Genomic DNA, 20,369 nt, shown 5'->3' on the forward strand with positions numbered 1-20,369 from the left:
CTTTGCCCCAGGATGCAAACTGAAATCGCGCACCAGAGGCACACACACAGCGGGACACCCCATTAGCGAAAGTGCGCCTCAGGATAAGAACGGTTTCAGCTTAAGAACGGACCTGCGGAACGAATTAAGTTCGTAACCAGAGGTACCACTGTATATACAATTTTGGCTTTAGACATGATCTCCAGAATGTAACCCCTGTGTATGTTGAGGTCTTACTGTAATCTAATACAACCATTCATAAGAACGATGTTTTATTTTGGTTTCCAGTCCATTATATTTTTATGCCAGTTATTGCTTGTATAGATGTTGGACAAATGCCTTTATAAATCTGAGAGTTCTTAAGAGTTTTGTTTTTCAAAGTGTCTGCCACAGAGACCATACAGGTTGTAAGCATGGAGTATACTGTGGCAATAATGATAGGTCCAGGAAAAAAGATACAGCATCTCAAAAACAATACTGAATTTATCGTGACAGCAAGACCCTACAAAATGCTTCCAGCCAACAGTAGGAAGAAGGCATCCCCATGTCTTTGAATGATCTGTCATTACACATTCAACTAAGTTTATCAGAACACATCATTATCTCTCAAGGGGTTTCTAAATAATGAGCATTAAAAAAAAATACTGATTCTATCATATCCTGTGTCACAAACAGTCCTCCAAGTTATTACACTACTGCAAATATATAACATTTTCCAAATGTTCCAGGTAAAATATATTTTATCTGGAAAAATGCTACACATCCCCTGAATGATTTATTTGTTCTTGTGTAAGCACTCTGTGGGATGTGGCTGTGTAGCATGAGTACATTAAATACTGCTTTTGACATAATTAGTAGGGATGGACAAACTTACTCTGCAAGAAATTGCAATTCTCTCATTAAGCAATAAATCCCATGGTACAAGCTCAGATGAAATCTCAATTTTACTGTGATTTCATAAGTATATTTAATTCCTGCACATTCAAAACCACAACAGGAAAAGCACTTTCCTTGTCCATTACCAGAGATTACCTAATTGCCCTCAGGGTTCATCCTCACACACTCTTTTCATACAGAACACCAGAGATTTCATATGTATAAAGGCAATGGTATACATCTGTAACTGTGCCAATTTAATATTTTTTAATTAAAATAATTACCGGTAACTCCCTAAGCAGCATTTATGTTTTCAAGGCTATATCTAGTGAGAGACATAGGAAGCATTCTGACTCTATCACTGCTCAACTCACAGTGGCCTGGGTTTAGTTCTGGAATGTGGCTATCTGAAAAAAGCACGTGCATACAGAGAAATGGGGAGGTAGACACACAGAGATTGAATGCACAAGCATTATGTACCAGTATGTGTCATGAATGCAAATTACAAAGACCCCCTGCAAAGTTTCTTGGACCCCCAACAATAGAACTATATTGATTCCTGTACATACTGGAAATATGCAAAGTTCAGTTCCAAGACAAAGGATAAAATGCAACATAAGATGCCTGTTTCTCTCATATACTCACACAAACACACCTCTGCTAAATATTACAGTAATAAGCTAGCAAATAAAACAATGTTTCTAAATATTTTTGCAACTTATTACATATTCATTGATCAAAGAACCTGCTGGCTTAAGGTCAGTATTAAGACTCTCTCATGTTGGCTCAAGATCCACAAAACTGAGAAATCTGAAGCCGCCTTAACACCAGACATTGCCCCATGTATTGCCATGTGATCAGCAATGATGCTGTGCAATGTTACAAATTGTACTTCCTTACACCTTGCCCTCCATGCACTCACACTTTTCCGTGGCCTTTCAGGTCCAAATCAAGAAAGGGAGGTTAGAGTGCCTGAGACCAGCCAAGATGCTCCACACTGTCCTGGTCTGCATAGTTAATCAGGGGGCACAACATACACTACCCAAAGTGTGACTAACTGATTGAACAATTAGGCCATATTTCTTTTCAAACAATTAAATATACCTTAAATCAGTGGTTCGCAATTGGGGGTTCACAGACCCACCCAGGGGGTCCATTGGACCATTCACATAACAAAAACTACCATAGAGATATCGAAATTTTCAAAAGTAGGGGGCCCATGACTTGGCTTTTGAAAAACAGGTCTGCAGTACTTAGCTAATTGGGACCCACTTCCTTAAATAATTAATTATCTAATTTAATACCTTAAATATTCCTGTGTATAATCAAATGCATTTGGTTATGCAGTCCAGATGCATTTTTTAAAATTTCTATAGGGGCAAGAGAATAATTGAAAAATTAATCCACATACTTTTGAAGCTCCCTGTATATATACAAAGACGCTAAGCAAATAGCTTGCTTCAAGTCTAAAGCTAGAATCCAAAGAATCATGGAACAAATTCCTTGAGTCCAGGGGTCTTCAGCTTTGTTTTAAATCAGATTTTTACTTTAAAATAAATCCAAATTCAATGTTTAAATTATCAGTTTAAAAATAATAGTGGTGCCTCGCAAGACGAAAAGAATCCGTTCCGCGATTCTCTTCGTCTAGCGGTTTTTTCGTCTTGCGAAGCAAGCCCATTGACAGCTTAGCGGATTAGCGCTATTAGCGGTCTAGCAGCTTTTAGCGATCAGCTGTTAAGCGGCTTATCAGCGGATCAGCTGATAAGCGTTTAGCGGCTTAGGAAAAGGGCAAAAAAAGCGAAAAAAAACCGCGGGAACTCGCAAGACATTTTAGTCTTGCGAAGCAACCCCATAGGGAAATTCGTTTTGCGAAGCGCCTCCAAAACGGAAACCCTTTCGTCTAGCGGGTTTTCCATCTTGCGAGGCGTTCGTCTTGCGGGGCACCACTGTATGTTCAAAGGAAACCACTGATTTTTATCAAGCCTGTCATGGTTCAGGCTGGTTTCTTGCTTCTATATAATGTACAGTTGTGCTCTTTAACCACAGATGGGGAAAGCATACTGAACAAAAATAAAGCACTTATTCTTCCACACATTCTCAGAAATCTGATGAATATTGTACTCACCAGTGCTTGTATATCAGATTCCAAAGAGACCATGCAAATGTATATAAAAAACAGCTGAAAACATATTTGCTCAGAAAGCACTAGAGAAAAGAAACTAAAGGCCAATTCATATCTACCCAGAAGTAAGCCCCACTGAGTTCCATAGCTCTGAATTTATGAAACCAGGACTGCATTTTATCCACTTACCTCTAACTTCTTAGTCAGGATGCTTACTTCAGATTGGTCCTCCTCTTGGCTCCTGGAGGGTAATTTCCTTGCTTCTTTCAGTTGTTTCTTCAGCAGTTTCTCATAGCTTCTCTTCAGCCTAGCTAGCTGTATGAAAAGGAAGGCAATTCACAGCACTGTGATTACTGCTGAAGTAGAGGAACACAGGCTTTCTGAAGCAATATTGCAACTTTGTAGGATACATTTTTATTATGGATTTTCTATTTTTTATTTGAACACTTCATTACTACAACAAATGGAGGAAGGATAAAAATAATACAACCCACGAAAGTAAATATTCCCAATAAATCCCTATTCTACCTTCCTCCAAACCAACAACTTGCAAAATAATAAAAGACCGCAAAGCAGAAAATAAAGGAGGGGGGAAAGAGAGAACAGAAAGTAGACTGAAGTTATGATAGATCAGAAAATATGATGAAGCAAGTGTAAAGAAGCGGGGAGGGAACTGGCAGGGAATTATGAGCTATCAGTGTTTTAACTGTTATAGCATCCATGGCATGCATACTTATTCAGAAAAATTATACATTTCAAAATAGGAATCTTGATTTAAGGCAATCTAGAACAACTCTGGAAATGCTGTAAAGAGAACAGACAGTTTGCAGTAAAGATTAAACTACTACTACTACTACTACTATTTTCATTTCCATACCTATTTATATTTTTTAGAAAAAAATCTCAAAGCAGTTTACAACTGACATTAAAACACCAAATCAAACAATCCAGAATAATACATTACTGAAGAAAGTCAAATATAATGTATAAACTCAAAGCAACATAAGTAACAGGAAACTAAAATATTGTCTTAAAGATTTCAAAATAAAGCATTACGAAGGAGGTAAACTACAGAATGTACATTTAACGCCGCAAGGTTAACAACATTATCTTAAACATTAAAAGAAAACATTATTAAAGGAAGTTAAATACAAAGTGCACATTTAGAACAGCATAATTAGCAAAATGATAAATTATTATTATAAGAAAATAAAAAAATTCCTTCCAGTAGCACCTTAAAGACCAACTGAGTTAGTTCTAGGTATGAGCTTTCGTGTGCATGCACACTTGTAACTATTATTATAAGCACAGAGCATATCTGCTGCTGGTGCTGCCAATAATGCCAACAGTGGTTCATGGCAGGCGGCAGGTATGGATGCTCAGATTTGATGAGTTGGATCTGCACTAAGAGTCAGTCAAGTTGGTCTCTTAGTAATGCTGCATGTATTGAGAGGGGCATTTTTAGTTGTGGACCAAGTGCTTAAAATTACAGTAATTTTATAATTCAAATGTAGATATTCCAGATAGCAGTACCACTACTCTTAAAAGGGGGCACCACTTAAGAGTAAAAATTGTGACACTACACACTCTAGTGCTAGTATACACATAGACTGCCTTCTGCTATACTTACTGAATTGCTAACACTCTTCAGCCTTCCTGACTGCCCCCATACTGCTGCCAGTCCAGCTTCCAACCTTTGCAAATATCTGCCACTGCACCTCAATCTTGCTTGGCAGAATCCTTACTATCCCCATGGGGGAATCTCCTAAACAAGCACCATTACTCATGCTGGAATGAAAAGACTTCTAAAAATGTAGACAGATGTCTTCAGATTGCTAAAGCAACAGCACAAAATTAATTTTATTTATGGCCTACAGTAGGCCGCACTTGAACCAACTCTCCAGAGAAAAAGGTTAATGCATTACAAGTCTCATATGGCATTTAACTTCAAGCAGCTGACAAGCAAGAAGAAAGGAGGACAAAAGCGAAGGCCAAACATGAAAAGCTGTCACAGCACCCAACTCCTTATAGTGAAATAGCTGCAGTACAGCAAGCCCTTTGTTCCTTATTTTCTTACAGAATATTTTTTTTAATCAGATTTTGGCTGCAACCATATACACACTTACTTGAAGTAAACTTCACTGAACACAGCAAGGAAACATATAGGACATGGCCCCAGGAAGAAAACAGGCACAAATTCCCCATGAGAATAATACACAGAGAAGCTGCTGTAATATAAGCAGTCCACCCCACACAACTGTGATTTGAAGGAACCATTAGCACAGGGAAAGCAAGATTTGAACTTAATACTCTGAGCTGAGCTGCCCCCAACCCACCCAACCATATTGAAGCTACCAACTGACTTTGCAAAGGCAGCTCAACAGCCATTAGAATGATATACAGTCATACCTCGGGGGTTACAGGTGCTTCAGGTTGCGTGTTTTTGAGTTGCGCACCGTGCCAAACCCGGAAGTACCGGACGGGTTAGTTCTGAGTTTCGGCGCTCACACATGCGCTAAATCACGCTTTGCGCATGTGCAGAAATGCCGAATCGCAACCTGCATGTGCGCAGACTCAGCGCTGCGGGTTGCAAACTGCCTCCCACATGGATCACGTTCACAACCCGAGCGCCCACTGTACTACCACCAGCAAAAAGAAGTGGAGCTTAGGAGGCAAAATGTTTTTATCTATTAGCAAGAAAAGATGCCCAAATGAGCCTAGGCTTTGGAGTTAATTAACACAGATTATTAAACTCAGCTCTTAAAGATATTTAATAAGGTAGTTTTTCTTAAGGGTCAGCTAACCAAAGGGCTAACACAGATTATGAAAAGGAATGGAAGGGTATGAGATTATATATATATACAAGTGAAAAGTCTATATGATATAAATGAACTGAATATTTGAAAATGCTGGGCTTAACGAGTGTTCTATAGATAGTTGAGCAGAAGTAAAGCTATTTGAGATCTCCCAATGGAGTAAAACAAGGAACAAATCAAGGTACACATATGCTGTGGATAAGGAAACAGTGACCCTCCAGATGTTATTCCAATTCCCATCAGCATTGCCAATGGGCAAGGATGATGGGATTTGGACTCCAGCAACAGCTAGAGAGCTCCAGGTTCCCCAACTCTTTTTTTTTTTTAATAATAATTTTTATTCAGTTTTTAAAACACATAATTAAAAAACAAACACATCACAAAATACAAACAAACATAAACAAATCAAACATAAATAAATTCATAATCTTATTTTCTTGTAACTTCTTTCAATCGACTTCCCCTTACCTCCCTTTCGCTGCATCCTTATTTTAAAATTTTTTTAGCAACCCTTTAGTCAATTTATCCATTTAGTTCCCTTCATTAAATTCCCATAAATTTATTAATTACAGCTGTAGTTCTCTGCTTCTTACCCCTTGACATCTTAACACTCCTCAATTTTACAACAGTTTTTAAGATATATTTTAAATTTCTTCCAGTCTTCTTCCACTGCCTCTTTCCCCTGGTCACGAATTCTGCCGGTTATCTCTGCCAGTCCCATGAAGTCAGTCACCTTTGTCTGCCATTCTTCAAGAGTAGGTAGTTCTTGCATCTTCCAATACTTTGCCAGAAGAATTCTTGCTGCAGTAGTAGCATACATAAAGAAAGTCCTATCCTTCTTTGGCACCAATTGGCCAACCATGCCCAGGAGAAAAGCCTCTGGTTTCTTAGTAAATGTCCATTTAAGGGCTTTCTTAATTTCATTATAGATCATTTCCCAGAATGCTTTCACCCTCGGGCAGGTCCACCATAGGTGATAAAAGGTACCTTCATTCTCATTACATTTCCAACATTTATTATTGGGCAAATGGTAAATTTTTGCAAGCTTGACTGGGGTCATGTACCACCTGTAGATCATTTTCATTATATTTTCTTTTAAGGCATTACATGCCGTAAACTTAACACCAGTGGTCCACAACTGTTCCCAGTCAGCAAACATAATGTCATGACCGATATCCTGTGCCCATTTAATCATAGCTGATTTCACCGTTTCCTCCTGTGTATTCCATTTAAGCAGCAAATTATACATTCTTGACAGATTCTTAGTATTGGGTTCTAACAGTTCCGTTTCTAACTTTGACCTCTCCTTCTGAAATCCTATTTTCCTGTCCTCTTTAAATGTCTCATTTATCTGATAGTAATGCAGCCAATCTCGAACTTTGGACTTTAGTTTTTCGTAACTCTGAAGCTTTACCCTTTCACCTTCATATTCTAAGATTTCACAATATTTTGGCCATTTAGAATCCATATTAAGTTTTTTCACCCCCTTGGCTTCCATTGGTGACAACCACCTGGGAGTTTTAGTTTCCAGTAGATCTTTGTATCTGCTCCAAACATTATATAATGCTTTTCTAACAGTATGATTTTTAAAACCTTTGTACACCATTGCCTTGTTATACCATAAGTATGCATGCCAACCAAAACAATTATCATATCCTTCCAGATCTAAGATGTCTGTGTTCTCAAGAAGTAGCCAGTCTTTCAGCCAGCAGAAAGCTGCTGCTTCGTAGTATAATCTTAAGTCCGGCAGGGCAAATCCCCCTCTATCCTTTGCATCAGTTAAAATCTTAAACTTAATTCTGGGCTTTTTGCCCTGCCAGACAAATTTTGATATATCTTTCTGCCACCTCTTGAAACAATCCATCTTGTCCAGAATTTGTAAGTTCTGAAACAAAAAAAGCATTCTAGGCAATACATTCATCTTAATAGTAGCAATTCGACCTAACAAGGACAATTTCAACCTTGACCATGTTTCTAAATCTTTCTTTACTTCTGACCAACATTTTTCATAATTGTCTTTAAATAAATTCAGATTCTTAGATGTTAAATTTACCCCCAGGTATTTCACTTTTTTCGTTATTTCCAAACCTGTTTCACTCTGAAACCTCTCTCTTTCTTCCATTGTTAAATTTTTCTCCAAAACCTTTGTTTTCTGTTTATTCAATTTAAATCCTGCTACTTGACCAAATATTTCAATTAATTCCAACACTCTTTTGGTACTAATGTCTGGCTGTTGTAAAGTCAAAACTAGGTCATCTGCAAATGCTCTTAGTTTATAATGTCTGGCTCCGACCTGAACTCCTTTAACCAACTGGTCCTTTCTAATCATATTTAACAAAACCTCCAGGACTGATATAAAAAGTAGAGGAGATATTGGGCAACCCTGTCGTGTACCTTTTTCTATAGGTATTTCTTCCGTTACCACATTATTTACAATTAACTGCTTTTTGTTCCGAATATATTGCACCTATACCGTTTTCAAAACCAGGTTCCCCAACTCTTGATGTACGCCATCAACATTTTCCCAATAATGAGTGGACATACTCAGCTGTATGTGAACTGTTCTCTTATTAATACCGCTTGACTTCGTTGAACTAAAAACAATCAAGTACTTACTTTAAATTAAACTTTCTCTAAATTCCTGGAAATAAAAGTACGCCATAGAGGGAAAGACTGCAAACATTTCATGAAGCAAAATCTTTTTATGTTTACATCCATGTTAAAACCCACAGTGATTATGCAGAAAATAAACTGCACTTTTTATGTCCATTGCAATAACATAACTGCTGAATGTTTGCATCCATTAAATAGGCAAAACAGCAATCACTGCAAATTCCACAAGTTAAAAAGGGCATGTTAAAAGGTTTTAGGAAGAATTGACATATGCATGATTCAGGTTCTTGTTTTTGCACTTTCATGTAAACTGCATCATAATATATATATATATGATGACAAGATTATAGACATGGCAATATCATATAGTAACCTAAAATATAAAATAAAAGCTGGACTTGAGGCTCACCTCTTCCTGGACTTTTTGTAACTGCTGTTCGTATTCCATAGTCATATCACGATTCAGTTGTTCCATCTCTTCTAGTCGCTGACACAGCCTTTCAATCTGAAAGACAACAAATGTCATTTGACCAACAGCAGAAACCCTCTCCTTTTATTTTCCAACTTTTATGGGACAATGGAAAAAGTCACTAAAGTGAAGAAACTGTGAAAATCATCCTGTACAGCACAATTAAGGAAGGGTTCTCTACACGTTATTTTCCTCAAACTTTACTACAATGATCTCTCCACCACAAATCAGTGGTTGAGTCTACCCAAGTGTAACAAAGAAAACAGAAGACCACTGATTTGGCTGATCAGTGAAATGGGATAGAGCAAATGTCTCTTTTGCCCCGGCACATTCTAAATTCCCAAAGTGGAGAGAGGAGCAAGAACACCTGCAAAGCAGGAAAAAACCAACTCCATTTCCCTCCCAAAGCAGCAACAATCTACAAAACTGAAGAGGTAGCACATCTGCCCACATTAACATTGATTGGAAAATGGAACACAGGTTATACTTTCTCTCTTGAGCCAAGATAGACACAGTGTGAGGTTTGGAAATAGTGTCAGAACAAGCTTGTGCTGCTCCTAGAAATTGTTTGTGCTCCCAAAGGGAGGCTTTCATTACATTTTAATAAGCCTATAATTAGCCTATTCAGAAGTGAGATTAATAGCCTGCCACAATAAGGAACTGGAAAAAGAATGCACACTGTCCGTGCCAGCTATACACAGTAACAATGAAACGACTGCAGAATAAACCCAAGATGCCGTGTGACATTCTAAAAAGGAAAGTAAAATTTAAACCAATATCTGGAATATAATATATTATGTTAAACAAAATAAGAAGGCTTGGGTCCTATCCTGGGAGAAGGACAAGGCAAACCTTCCAACTCTCCTGGAATATTCAGCAGCTTTAGATACATCAAGCGTGGTATCCTTCAGGTTCAGTTGTCCCAAATGGGAATTTGGGTTACTGTTCTTCAGTAGTTTCATTCAAGAAAGTGATGCAGTAAAATATTGCTCTGCCTCACAATTGTGTTATTACACTGTGCTATACGGGGCTTCATGTGCATATAATGTGGCTATAGTTATTCACACTCTGGTAGCCTCTTTTAGACTTGTGTAATGAGTTGTACTTAAGATTGTCGTTGAAGGCTGAATAAACGTTAGTTCATACAAAATTATGTGGAAAAGATATTGACTGAGGCTAATCATTAGTTCTGGAAAAACACTGGCTATCAGTCTGTTTCTGAGCACAATATAAAGTTTTTAAAGCCCAAAACACCTTGGGACCAGAGTGCCTGAAGGATTATCTTCTTCAACATGAATGTGCCTCAGCATTGAGCTCAAAGATCTTGCTGTGAGGTCTCCCTACGCCTGCCCCAGCCCACAAGTGAAATAGGTAGTGGCCATGGATATAGCCTTTCCTGGGCTGAGGATGCCATTATGGAATTCTCTCCCTCAATGAGGCTCTACTGATGCCAAGCTCAACATCACCTTTGGAGGCAGGTGAATACATTTTATTTACTCCAGATTTTTTTAGAATTGGAATATTTTACTCCTTTTTTATGCTGAAGTTGTAATGCTAGTCTTTCAGGATTTTTGATTCAACATTCATAAACTGATAAATGGATAAAGGAAAGATGAGAGGGGGTACAACTTTATGCAGTGCAACACCCTACAGTGAAATTTCAGAAAGGAAACCATAGACAAGTACACATAGCACCAAAGCTATAAAAGTACCTCTTTACATTTCTCATCCAATGCATTCCTGAGAGAGGACAGTTCCTGCTCTCGCACATCCAAGCAGGATTCTAGTGCCCGGGTTTGAGTTTCCCATTCAGCTTTCTTATGAGCCACCATTATGTCTATCTGCTTCATCAGCTCCTGTAGTTCTGCTTCACATGAAGTCTGGAAACTTCTATTAAAAATAAATAAATTATCCCCATCCCTTATTTGTACGCTGTTTTTCCATGGTAAACCATGCACAGTTGCTTTAATCATGGAGCAAATACCGAAAGAGATACCAGGTAAGCAAAGCTCTCCTTGCTTCTCTCACTCCCTCATACACACCATAAAAATCAAGGCAATGGTAATACTTCCAAAGACATCTCTTCTGGATCCTTTTATTGCTATGCTAAGGGATGGGTTTCTCCAGCCAAAAGCACTAACAGAGAGCATGTAATGGGGCAATGCTATGTAACTTGAGAATACAATGATTGCCCACAATACACTCACAGGGATAAAAGCTGGGTAGCCTGCATAACACCGGGGGTTATATTATTTTTTAAAAATGAAAATGACCGGAAGGGCTTCAGCTAATTTGAATTTATCATGCTTAGACGACGTAACCTTATGGTCCACCCCAAATCCTAAGCACAACAACAAGGAAATGTTAATTGGAGTTTGAAATGCCTCATTTTCCCAAGAATGTCCAAATATTTTTGCAACTTGGCAGCTTTTCTATAGAGGCACTAACTTTGTAGTTTTAAAACTTCACTTTGTTGTGCCAGGAGACCAGAGAATAAGCCACAGTGGTGCTCAGAATTGGGGGTTTTACCTTAGGGTGTAAGAAGTTGCTTTTTCCTTAATGAGGCCAATAACAGCTTGGCCAAGAAAGGAAGCTCCACAGTGCTATAGTATTGGACACACACACACAAATATGCAAGCCCCTCCTAGCCATCCCCCAAACCCCAAAATATCAATTTTTTAAAAAAGGAGCAGCACCAACATTTAGAACTTGGCAACTGTTTTTCACACTGTTGATACATTATGAAAGTGCTGAGTACAGTGGTGCCCCGCAAGACAAACGCCTCGCAAGACGAAAAACCCGCTAGACGAAAGGGTTTTCCGTTTTGGAGGCGCGTCGCAAAACGAATTTCCCTATGGACTTGCTTCGCAAGACGAAAATGTCTTGCGAGTTCCTGCGGGGTTCCCCCCCCCCTTTTTTCTAAGCAGCTAAGCCGCTTATCAGCTGATCCGCTAAGCTGATAAGCCGCTAAAAGCCGCTAAACCGCTAATAGCGCTAATCCACTAAGCTGTCAATGGGCTTGCTTCACAAGACGAAAAAACCACTAGACGAAGAGACTCACGGAACAGATTAATTTCGTCTTGTGAGGCACCACTGTATTTTAAATCATGTTTCACTGTAGGTCTGCTTTTTTTCCCCAAATATGTCTATGTTTACATCTTTCATTTTACAGACTGCATCCTAACTACGAGTAGATTTCCCAGTATATGCTAATTAATGTCAAGGTTTATGTTAAAGGTCTGTAAACTACTCTACAGTAAAAATATTAAATGCATTTGTTATGTAATGCAAATGATGGAGATCTGCACATCCATTTGCACAATTTCATATGTTTTTAAGAATTGGGCTATCAAAGACTTGGGTTATTTTAGTGACAACTGAGGTGGCTGTGGGTAAATGGGAATGATAATTAAGCAAGGTAAAAATAGGACCGATGCTTTGTGAGGGATTGCTGGACAACAGCCTGATCTCCTCGAAACATGGGTTACATCTTTGCAGTTTCTGACCCTTCCAAAGACATAAATGACACATAAGGAAAATATGCTTGTTCAATAATAAAAAGCCAAGATTCTTAGGGTGTCAGGTTCTGTGTAAGAAAGCTGAAGAAACTCAGATACACTGTCCCTTTAATGAAAACAACAAGATCAAAGAGGAAAACATGTTCTAGAGCAGGGATGTCCAACTCCCAGGAGATGCAATCTACTCCCAGGGGGAAAAACTGGCAGTGATCTACCGGGGGGGGGGGGCAGACCAAAGTAGTTACTAAACATGACACAGCGAAAGACCAAGGGAGGCAGAGACATGATTCTAAACAACGCGAGCGGTAAGGATCCTGAGATCAACCACGATCACCCAGGGGTCGAACTGTCGATCGCGGTTGACTGGTTGGGCCCCCGTTCTAGAGGATTTCAGGAAGAGCAGCTTCATAAGCACATTCTGGAAGCTGTAGCTGCTATTTTTCTGTCAAAATGGTAATACCCACCAGAGAAGAGCACAATTCTTTCACATAATGCTAGCAAAACAGGAGCTGTGAGCGCAATTATTGTGGAAGTAACTATCATATCTGGGACTGAAAAGAAACTGACATGTGAAGCACATGTGCAAACCCATCTTCCAGGTGGGTCTATGTATTTGTGTAACGTATGCATCTGAATAAAGCCATTAATAACTAGTACATACCTGCCCTGTATTCTTTCTAGCAATGCCTCCATCCTGAAATCGCATTCTTTAGGGCAACTAAAAAAGTAAGCAAAATAAAGGTTATGCTACAGTAATTCATCACCATGTCCAATCCGTCTCTAGGTGACTGCAAAATGTGAGATGTGTCTGACAATTGAGAAAAGGAAAGGTGAAGATTTACAGAGTTTACTTTAAGTATGCAGGGAATAGTTTTCACTTCAATAAATTTGTAGGCCACATATCAAGTACCTTAAGCACCTTATAAATGAAAGATAAATTGCAAGATAACAAATCAGAGTTATGACTCGGGTGCCTCGCAAGACGAAAAGAATCCGTTCCGTGATTCTCTTCGTATAGCGGTTTTTTCGTCTTGCGAAGCAAGCCCATTGACAGCTTAGCGGATTAGCGCTATTAGCGGTCTAGCGGCTTTTAGCGATCAGCTGAGAAGCGGCTTATCAGCGGATCAGCTGTTAAGCGGCTTAGCAGCTTAGGAAAAGCAGGGGAAAAAGCGGAAAAAACCCGCGGGAACTCGCAAGATTTTTTTGTCTTGCGAAGCAACCCCATAGAGAAATTTGTTTAGCGAAGCGCCTCCAAAACGGAAAACCCTTTCGTCTAGCGGGTTTTCCGTCTTGTGAGGCGTTCGTCTTGCGGGGCACCACTGTGCTTTAGTAAAGTATGTGGATTGTTTCCGATAACAAGGGATTACATTGTTGCAGATTACATTGATATAAAGCCAATAGTACCAATTATATGGGCCTTTCTACATAAAAAGCTTGTTTGCTTTTTTTTTTTGCTGTATTTGTGCCCTGCTCTCTTTTAGAGCATCAAACATAGTGTTACGAAATATTAGCCATCCAGGTACTAATGGGTTTATCTTCTGGTGGAACTACTGAAAGTGATGAAAGCCATTTTAGAGAAAAAAAGATCCAGGGTGAAAGATTCTGATGTGTGTATCCTCTGTATGCCTGCCTCAAGGGCTGATTTAATAATGTAGGCTAAAACCCAATTAAAAATATACCAAAAAACATACATTATTTTTTTAAAATAAAACTCACTCATTTAATATTTCCCCCCAGAAAGCTTAAGTTGGAAAGGTCAACTTGTGAGCACACATGAGGGAAATGCAAAGATCTCAGATAAGAAAGTTGAGCCACTTCTAGAGACTGGTAAACACTGGCGAAGGTTCAACACCTGGAGAGGCAAGGCATACTTCTCCACATCAAATTGTTTGAATTTAATGTGTGGAGAAGGGTGGGAAACAGGATCAGGCTGACAGGCAATGATTATGCCAGGTGACTGACAGATGGGCAGTCCCCCCCACCCATCTGGGCCACCAGACAGATTTTATTCTCCACCCCTGCTATAAACATAAAAGGTTTTGTAAAGTTTCTCACAAAGATGTGTATTGTTCCAAGGTTTTCTGAGTGACAGCTACATGCTTAAAAGCAAATTTATAAATGTAAGCAACATATTACTGCTTGTGAAACTCAGCATCTTTTTAAAACAAATGCAAGATAGCTATTGAGCTACATACGGTAGATTTGTGCTACTCAACTTGAGTATCTTGCTGTTCCTTACAAACTCACCCCCCCCCACTCCCTATTCTTTTTTATTCAGTCTGACTTTGTTCATTTGGGCATAATTCTAGGTATGTACACATATGGCTGTTGCTGAAGTCTCTATTTTTGAAGCTCTTAAGTAGTACTTTATATTGCAATAATAATTAAGCCTGATTGTAACACAAAAAAGAAAAAATGTCGCCTCAGATGTTATGTTATCCAGGTTTGTTTCAATGAGATGCTTAACACACCCATGCAATGTATAAATATTGAAGAATGGGCTGTTGAGTATCCTTTTCCCATGTAGGCCATGTATGTCTACATATGTATGCTATATGGCTAATATGCATGCTTTAAATAAATTTTAAAGTACTGGACTTTTCAGCAAACCTAGCTTTCCTGCTGCTTTTAACTGCTCGTTTCATGGTGATGGTTGTATCACAAGATTATCCCAAAAACTTCTGCGAAAGGTGGTATAAAAAGCCTTAGACCAGCATTTCCCCAAACTTGGGTTTGCCGGCTGTTTTTGGACTATAACCCCCATCATCCCTGACCACTGGTCCGGACAGCTAGGGATCACGGGAGTTGTAACTCAACACCAGCTGGAGACCCAAGTCTGGGATACACTGCCTTCGACAAATAACTGATGTGGGTGCAATACGATAAAAACTTTTAAGCTGCAAGGTTTACAGCTGCAAGCAGTTAAAAGGCCTCAGTTGAAAGGGGCGGGTGTAATTAACAAAAGAGTGTTAATTCAAAAACACATCCAGAGTTAAGCACAACAAAGAAATGCTTTGCTAAAACAAGTATCTGTAAAATCAGAAGCACAAGCTGCTTGGGAATGAACTGAACGGTGGCGCTTTGCTTCCAAACAAGTAAGTGCAACACAGAGCTGGGCTGCAAAAAGCTATAAAACACGGGCTGAATTGCTGCAAGCAGGGCAGGCAAAAGGTCGCCAACGTTTCCCCCCGTTAAAAAAGGGTAGCTTGCAGCAAATGGCCGCAGGCCACCATTGAGCTGGAATCTGCCGCCTCCGACTGACCGTGGCTCCTGTCCCTCGAGGAAGAGGAGGAGAGGGAGCTTTTCACAGCATGGAAGTAAAAGGGCGCAGTTGTTTCCCCCTGGCCGCTTTTCTAAGGCGCTGCTTTCTAAGGGCCGACCTTGGAGACGAATCTCCACGCCCAAGTCGCCACCGAGGGCCAGAGCTCCGCGCTCCCAGCCGGCGGAGGGCAGCAGCCAGGAGGCAGTTTCGCGCGTGGGTCGCGTGCACACGTTACGAAGTAACCGAGGAGTGCGCCGCGAGGGAGAGGCGGTTCTGCTGCCCGCGAAGCGCCAAGGGCCAACGAGGCGGCACGCGCCCGGGTGAGGAGAGGAGAAAGAAGGGACGCCTCGCCAAGCTCCCGTCGCCCGGAGAAAGAGAAACGAGCCCGCCCGATCAACGCCGCGCCCGGGGTAATGGCCAGCGAAACAGAGGGTCGAGCTTTTCTTCTCACGCCGTCTCCCGCGCAAGCCACTCAGCCACGCCCCCAGTTACCTCAGAACTTGGTTCGTGACTCCCGCCCGCGTTGTTTGGATAAGACTAGCGACGCTCTCTTCTTTTTCTTCCCCTCCATTTCTATGGGTTTCCGGCTTCTGGAGCCGCTTCCTGTGATGTCACTTCCTCTGCTGGTTCGGAAAACAGTGGCGCGTCTTAGGTGAGAAGGTGGCGGGTGACAGGAGCGGGGCGGCGGCGGTTGTCCCAAGCCGCCTGCCTTTTTCCGAATGAAAGCAAAGCGCAGGTACGCTTAGGATCAGGGTCCGAAGCCCGTGTGTGCCGTGGACGCCTCCTTTATAACGCAGCCCTGGTTCTCCCCGATCTGCACGAAGATGGACAGCGAAGTGCAGAGAGACGGGCGGATCCTCGATTTGATCGACGACGCGTGGAGGGAAGATAAGTTGCCCTACGAAGATGTGGCAATACCGCTGGTGAGTTGAGTGGGCGCTCAAGAGCCTGGCCCTGAATTGGTTTCCCTGGGTCAGACATCGAACCACATGGGCAGGGGCAGTATCTGCCTCATGGTGCTAGTCTGGTTCAGGAAAGGGGCCGATCTCTGTGCCCCCTTTCTCCTCATCAGGTGGGTGACGCCCAGATGCACACAGTCCTAAATTTAATAATAATAATAATAATAATAATAATGATGATGATGATGATGAACCTTTTGCAACCAGGGGCAAAACTGCACGGTATGAGGCAAGCGCAGTTCCCAAGTCAATATTTGACTCATATTGCTAATGTGGGTAACTTCCCACTGCAAGCATAGTTAAATGTAATTTGTAGCTGGGTTTGCACGCTTCGTGGAGGATCCTGGCTTCCTTCACATCTTTTGTAGCAATATTGAAACAGGTCAGAATTGCCTCATTAAAAGTACTTGGTTCTTTATTTATTTTAAAGTCCCATAGTGGGCTTCAGCATTAAAATGCAATGTATTAAAAACAGTTTAAAACTGTACTTTCCAGAGCCACATTTTGTGCCATCTGTATCTATGCACATTTCTTGGATTAGTATACCACACAGTACAAGAAACTGGCTCTAGTGAGCATGCTTAGCTGAAGTGGAAAATGATACTACAATGTATGTATATTTCACCCATCTAGTAAATTTCTCCTCTTGACTCTCTCAAATGCCTGTTTGTAAAGAGTTGAATTGTCACTTGCCAACACAAAAGCATGAAGGACCAAGACAGTGATGGGAGTTTCATGATGTGCTGGGAGCCATCACAGAGAAAACTGTCTCAGGACACTGCACAATTAACCATATCTATTGAGTAAACTTATTGAGTTCTAAGCAGTTAAGGTATTTTAATGTCAATAGCTATATTTTTAGTCTGGTAGCAGATAGTCAGCCAGTGCAGTTGCTGCAGAACTGATGTAATGCGAGATCTCTTCATCACACCCCTCACCACTCTTGCAGCTGTATTCTGGACTTGATGCAGCTTCCAGACCTCCTTCAAGATTAGCCTTACACAGAGCCTGATACAATAGTTAAACCAGGAGTTTAACAATCCATGAATAACTTGGCCAGCCTCTTTTGGAGCAGTAAGAATCAAAGCTGGCATATCAACTGGAGCTGGAAATAGCCACTGAAGCCATTTGGGATTCTATCAACAGATATTATTCCAAATGTACCCACAAGCTACATACCTACGCCTTCAGGGAGAGCACAGTCCTTTGCAGATCACTTTACTGACCCTTATCTAGTCTATAACTCCCTGTGGGCAATGATTCAATGCTTGCACAGCTTCACTGTGGTAAGGAGAGATAGGGTTGGTTGTCATCAGCTTTCTGGTGACACCATTCCCCAATCCCTGAGTGACCTCTGCAAGTAGCTTCATATACCAGTAGATGCTAAACAGTATAAAGGATAGTATGGAACAAAAGCCATAGAAGTCCCCCAATGCCACTCTCTGGTAGTGGACATGCAAGTAGGGGAAGACTCACCATAACGGTGCCTCAAATAACCTGTCCCACAAAACTAATCTGGGAGGATGTCATGGTTTATGGTAGCGAAAGCTTCCAAGAGATCAAGGAGAGTCAACAGGAATGGGGATACACACACACACATCAGGCAGAAAACACACACACAAAATGTTCTCCCAAAATATAGACATAGCTGGAATTGCAATTTTTTCTGGCATACTTCATAAACAGATATGTGAGATACATTTTTCTTTCAGTCACATTTATTGGTCCCTAATCCATCAGTGTCAAATATTTCTAGATGCTATTGCTTTTTAAAACATTTTTAATAATTTAATATGTTTCTGTTCTCAGAATGAGCTTCCTGAACCAGAACAAGACAATGGCGGCACAACAGAATCTGTAAAAGAACAAGAAATGAAATGGACTGACTTGGCTTTGCAGTACCTTCATGAAAATATTCCTCCAACAGGAAACTAGTGTGCCTGTGATACTTCTTGCAGTAATTAAAGTGTTTCCAGCACTTCATCCACATCTACCTGCTTTAATTTGGAAATAAAACATTTGTAAAACTTCCAATCCTGAGTCACTGATTATTAGGTCTTTGTAGATATATCAGAGCCTTAGAAGCTGCACACAATAAGTGTGTGTAAATTAATAATTCCTTAAAACATGTCAGGGTTGTTGTTTTTACATCCTGTTTCATTGTTGGGGGTCTGTGATATGAGCCAAGGAACAGTTCCCAGTGGCAGTAAACATTAACCAAACTGTATGGATAATGTTAGTCTCTGTTTGATACTTGGTTGCAAGCTGATGGTATGACCTCACCAGACCAGTTACACTATATCATATTGGATGTTTAGATCAAGCAGAAGAGACAAACAATCTGAACTTTCTTTTACGGTCTTTATGAGTCTGAGTCTGTCCTAAACACTGCTTCTGAGTAATAGGCATTAAAAGAATTTTACACAAACATTTCTGAAGAGGGTAAAAGAAGGTTTGCAGTTTGTATATTTTTATTACAGATCTCCTTCCCAATGTCATAGAAATCCTCTTAACATTTATTCCATGTATTTATATTAAATAAATGTGTTAGTAACTGTGTGGTTGTTCTTTGAATGAACTTGGTGAAATATGCAGTGGGTCTCTCGTGAGTTCTGCAGCAGCTGGTCAGAGGGTAAAACTGTCTTGTAAATTTCACTCTTTTAGCTTTTTAAGGAAAGGTGTGTAGATTTCACTTCAGCAAAGTCAGTATGAGTCAGTTGCAACAAGAACAAGGCAGAGGGAGAGGGGTGGATAAAACAACTACAGAGAGAAACTGCTACAGGGAGAAAGTCCAGTTAAGACTATAAAACTACAGGTTTGTTTTAGCTTTCTTCTTTCCTTTGAGTGGCACACATACCGTGAGTTCTTTTAATTGCCATGATTAAGACCTAATTTTTCAGGTAATACGGACCCAATGCGGTTTTTGCCATAATTCCCCATGGCAGGATTCAAACTTCGTATTTTTGTTCCTTCTAGTCTGTATGTAAGGGTATGTGGGGAGATAAAGACAAGGTAGTTTAAGGCCGTAGTCCTAGGAATCCTGATCTGGTAAGCAGCATGTTGTCTCTAATACTTACTCATGGTCTCAACTCCTCCAATCTGCAGCCAAATATTTACTGTAGTAGGCTAGCTTTCAGGGATAATTCAACAAGCAAGTTTTCCTGAAGACAGAGAGAAACTTCAATGGAAAGCAAATGAGTGAAACAGTATCACAGCAACAAAAGTGCATCTATTCTACCAGTTGCTACATACATATTTTAAGTGGCATGAGAATTTGAGACAGTAAATCAAAAACACAATATGTACTAATCTTAGAAGCTGGATTTATGGCTGCAGTACTTCAAGCTGAACAGGAAAAGAACTGGTGAATCCTACAAGGGCAGGCCCATGCCCTCTGCAGCTAAAGTTATTAATTGTTAAGCAACTTTGGGTTTAGGTGGCAGCGACAGATTTAGGGAAGTGTGACTGATTCAGTCACACTGGATGTGGAGCCTCAGGGGCACCGCAACTATGATATAGAATGGAAGGTGGGGTGCCAAATTTTGCCATTGTACAGGGCATTGCTGAAACTTGAGGCTCCAAGGTATGCCACTGCAGGTGGACCTATTATCTGGTTCAGATCACAGGTTCCAAATATATATATTTTTCAGGTTGACAGACTCCAAAAATAAGTCCTTTTTAAAGTGCTGATCAACCAGAGCAGTATTTTAAAATTCAGTAGGGAGGTGCTATACACCTGTAAAATGCAGTGCTGC

General features: G+C 40.4%; 2 protein-coding genes and 1 long non-coding RNA gene across 8 annotated transcripts in view; 1 reads left to right on the top strand and 2 right to left on the bottom strand.

Moving 5' to 3' along the window:
* CEP63 (centrosomal protein 63) overlaps positions 1-16,141 on the bottom strand; it is a 29,764-nt gene extending 13,623 nt beyond the window's left edge. Inside the window, exons 1-5 of one of the 6 annotated variants that reach the window (XM_081864493.1) lie at positions 15,774-16,141; positions 13,055-13,111; positions 10,588-10,762; positions 8,816-8,911; positions 3,167-3,292 (exon numbers count right to left, since the gene is read on the bottom strand). In XM_081864493.1, coding sequence (XP_081720619.1) covers positions 3,167-3,292; positions 8,816-8,911; positions 10,588-10,762; positions 13,055-13,086 — 429 coding nt within the window. In that variant the 5' untranslated portion in view covers positions 13,087-13,111; positions 15,774-16,141. Of the gene's footprint in view, positions 1-3,166; positions 3,293-8,815; positions 8,912-10,587; positions 10,766-13,054; positions 13,316-15,773 lie in introns of those variants that run through there. The other 5 variants (XM_081864492.1, XM_081864494.1, XM_081864491.1 and 2 more) reach the window with 5 other exon arrangements.
* LOC309343270 overlaps positions 1-20,369 on the bottom strand; it is a 139,776-nt gene that overhangs the window by 69,404 nt on the left and 50,003 nt on the right. The window lies entirely within an intron of this gene.
* On the top strand, positions 16,263-19,168 carry ANAPC13 (anaphase promoting complex subunit 13). Its single transcript, XM_081864555.1, has 2 exons — positions 16,263-16,578; positions 18,424-19,168. Exons 1-2 carry the CDS (start codon positions 16,480-16,482, stop codon positions 18,547-18,549), a joined length of 225 nt encoding a protein of 74 aa, XP_081720681.1. The 5' UTR covers positions 16,263-16,479; the 3' UTR covers positions 18,550-19,168.

This window comes from Podarcis erhardii (genome assembly GCF_964252035.2).
Source record: "Podarcis erhardii genome assembly, chromosome: 5".
Lineage (NCBI taxonomy): Eukaryota > Metazoa > Chordata > Lepidosauria > Squamata > Lacertidae > Podarcis > Podarcis erhardii.

Excerpts from the sequence above, each read along its gene's own strand:
- ANAPC13 (XM_081864555.1), top strand. The coding sequence starts at position 16,480 with ATGGACAGCGAAGTGCAGAGAGACGGGCGGATCCTCGATTTGATCGAC. Across the intron at positions 16,579-18,423 it reads AAGATGTGGCAATACCGCTG|AATGAGCTTCCTGAACCAGA; the intron begins GTGAGTTGAGTG and ends TTCTGTTCTCAG.